This window comes from Pseudomyrmex gracilis, unplaced genomic scaffold, assembly GCF_002006095.1.
Source record: "Pseudomyrmex gracilis isolate BER0280 unplaced genomic scaffold, ASM200609v1 scaffold_4970, whole genome shotgun sequence".
Classification (NCBI taxonomy): domain Eukaryota; kingdom Metazoa; phylum Arthropoda; class Insecta; order Hymenoptera; family Formicidae; genus Pseudomyrmex; species Pseudomyrmex gracilis.
The window spans coordinates 1-2,587 of NW_018025554.1; the positions used below are offsets into that span (position 1 = coordinate 1).

Consider the following 2,587-nt stretch of genomic DNA (forward strand, 5'->3'; position numbering starts at 1 on the left):
ATCGAGGAAGCTTGAGGCAGTTCTTCTTGCTCCCAAAATCTCCTGACCAACTCCGTTAAGGCTTCCGCCTTTATACACTGGTGAGCGCACAATTTGTTAGAGGAAACTCTCGAGGATGAGGTGACATTTCCGGAGATGATCCAACCTAAGACAGTTTGTTGCGNGATAGGTTCATCGGGTGCTCCTTTCTGCAGACCTGCTTTTACGATTGCACCGAATACATCAGCTCCGAGAAGAATGTCCACCGTATCGTTTGCTAGGAAATTGGGGTCAGCTAATTCGAGATTCTTGAGATGTTGCCACTGCTGCGAGATGACGTCCGAGCCCCCTGTGTACGCGCTGAGACGCGGAAGCACGAGCGCGTCAACGGTGNGTTCGAAATTGCTGAAGTGTGGCAGGAGCTTGCAAGTCACTCGCCCCTTTGAAACTCCGGTTTGCTTTCCGCCTACTCCTATGACGGATACGGACGCATGTCGTCTTGGTAACTTCAGTCTCTGTACTAGCGCTTCTGATACAAAGGAGGTCTCCGAGCCTTGATCAACCAGAGCGCGAGCATTGTGTAGTAAGCCGAAACGATCCGCGACGCGTACGCGAGCAGTTGCTAGCAAAATCGAAATTCTCTTTTCAACTCGGTGTCGTGCCACGTGCGACGTGATAGCCTCGGAGCTCTCATCCCGGTTTTCTCGACTCGTGTCGTGCAGCAGCGTGTGATGACGTTCATTGCACACTGTGCATGACTTTTTTGATAGGCACTCCTTGACCTTGTGTTTTCCTAGACAATTAAAGCACAGATTGTTCTCACTTACGTGCGTTCGTTTTTCGGCTGCAGATTTGCCTTTAAAGCTTTCACAGAACATCAAATAGTGGTCCTTTTTGCAGCATGTGCAGCGCTCCTTGGATCCTTTCTGGATGGCTTCTTTTTTCTGAACCGTGTGGCTTTTAGTCGTCTTATTGGTCGACTTGGTAGCTGCTGTATCCGCTTTTGCCACCTTTGTAGCCCAGCGTCCATCCAGCGTTTGCAAGCGACGTTGCAAAAAGGTTTTAAGAGTTTCATAACTCGGAGGGTCTGAGCTGACACTGATGTGCTCGTCCCACAAATCTCTTGTACGAGGGCCGAGAAGATCTACGATCAAATGCACGAATAAATCTTCACTACATGACACCGGACGTCCAATGTTTTCCAGTGAGTCGTAGGTGTTCACTATGCTATGGAAGATTTTCTTTAGGTCTACGGCATCTTCATTTTTCATCTTGTGCAGAGACAAGAACTTGCTAATGTAGGAACGAACTAGTAGCTGTGTATTTTCGAAAAAATCAGATAACTCTTTCCAAGCCTTCTTATAACTCGCCTCTGTTGCAGGTAAATTGCGAATCATGCTGGCTGCTTCTCCTTGTACGCATGAGCGTAGATAGTGCAGCTTTTCGATCGGGGGCAGAAGATCATCGCTATCTATTGTTGAAATAAAATGGTCTCGGAAAGCTGGCCAATCTTCATACTTCCCAGAGAATTGTGGCAACCGTATTTTTGGCAGCGCGGCCCGGCGTGCCACAGTTGTAGATGTTTCGACCGCTTGCTTGGTTTCTTCGACCCTTGGCTTGAGAGCTCGCTCCAGTTCTAGAAGTTTGCCTCTTTGCACGAGGTAAGTTCCTTCAGCTGTAGATATAAAATCCGTAGTATAATATTCGTGTTTTTTTAAATCGACCCAGTGCTCATTGCGCAAGCTGGCGTGCTGCTCTTCGATTAGAGCCCACTTCTTGTCCAGCTGCTGTAGTGCTGACTGGACTCGGCCTAGTTCTATCTTTTCTATTCCTGACTTCTTCAGATTTTCGTACGTGCGTCCAATTCGCTGATATACTTCATGTTGCGCCAGTATCAAAACCTCCATGTTGAATTTTCAGGTGCACTTCTCGCTCGAGAAGGTAATCACCGTCGGTTTGCACGGACACTGGTAATCCTCCTGATAAGGAATATCCGGCTCGAAGGACCAAAAATGTTTGGGTAAGATCCGGCACAACGCGCACTTTTAACGATTTTTGAAATTGAAATAAATGGTTTGTCTAACGATAACTTTATTATTCAGATATTTACAATATATACACGTTACTCAACAAGAGATCAAGAGTTGAGATCACGACGGCAAGCGACCGTGAGAAAAAAAAAGGAATTAGCGGCAAGCAACCTGGCTTCGATTAAATAATTAGCGGCGAGCAACCGAGCTTCGATTAATCCTTGACTTGTATCAAGAGCTAGAATAATGAACTCGCGGACAGTGATCGTTGCGGCTTATATAGTCGCCCAGTTCTCGAACTTTCTATGTTAACGGTTTAGTGACTTGCTGAATTTTTGAACCTTTTTGAAGGCTCTGCTGACCTTCCGCGAATCATCGCCGCTTGACATTCGGTAGACGCATGTGGGTTTTTGTAATTGGCTGCTCTTGCGTTTCACGACGCCAACCGGTTGGTTCTTTGCTTTGCGCATCTGACGATTGCTTGCTTTAGTGCTGATTGGCGCGCATGCGACTGCGCTGTATGGTGACTTGCGCCGCGCTTAATTTTGAAGTTTGTGCGGTATTGTACGTTTCGAACA

The 2,587-nt window shown here is 47.0% G+C and overlaps 1 protein-coding gene across 1 annotated transcript; it reads right to left on the bottom strand.

The window, feature by feature from the left end:
- Positions 1 to 47: 47 nt before the first annotated feature.
- LOC109863437 lies at positions 48 to 1,886 on the bottom strand (the record flags this gene model as incomplete). The annotated part of the gene is made up of 1 exon (XM_020443707.1): positions 48 to 1,886. A coding segment is annotated over exon 1 (1,839 nt), but the record flags the coding sequence as incomplete, so codon positions are not given.
- Positions 1,887 to 2,587: the final 701 nt, after the last annotated feature.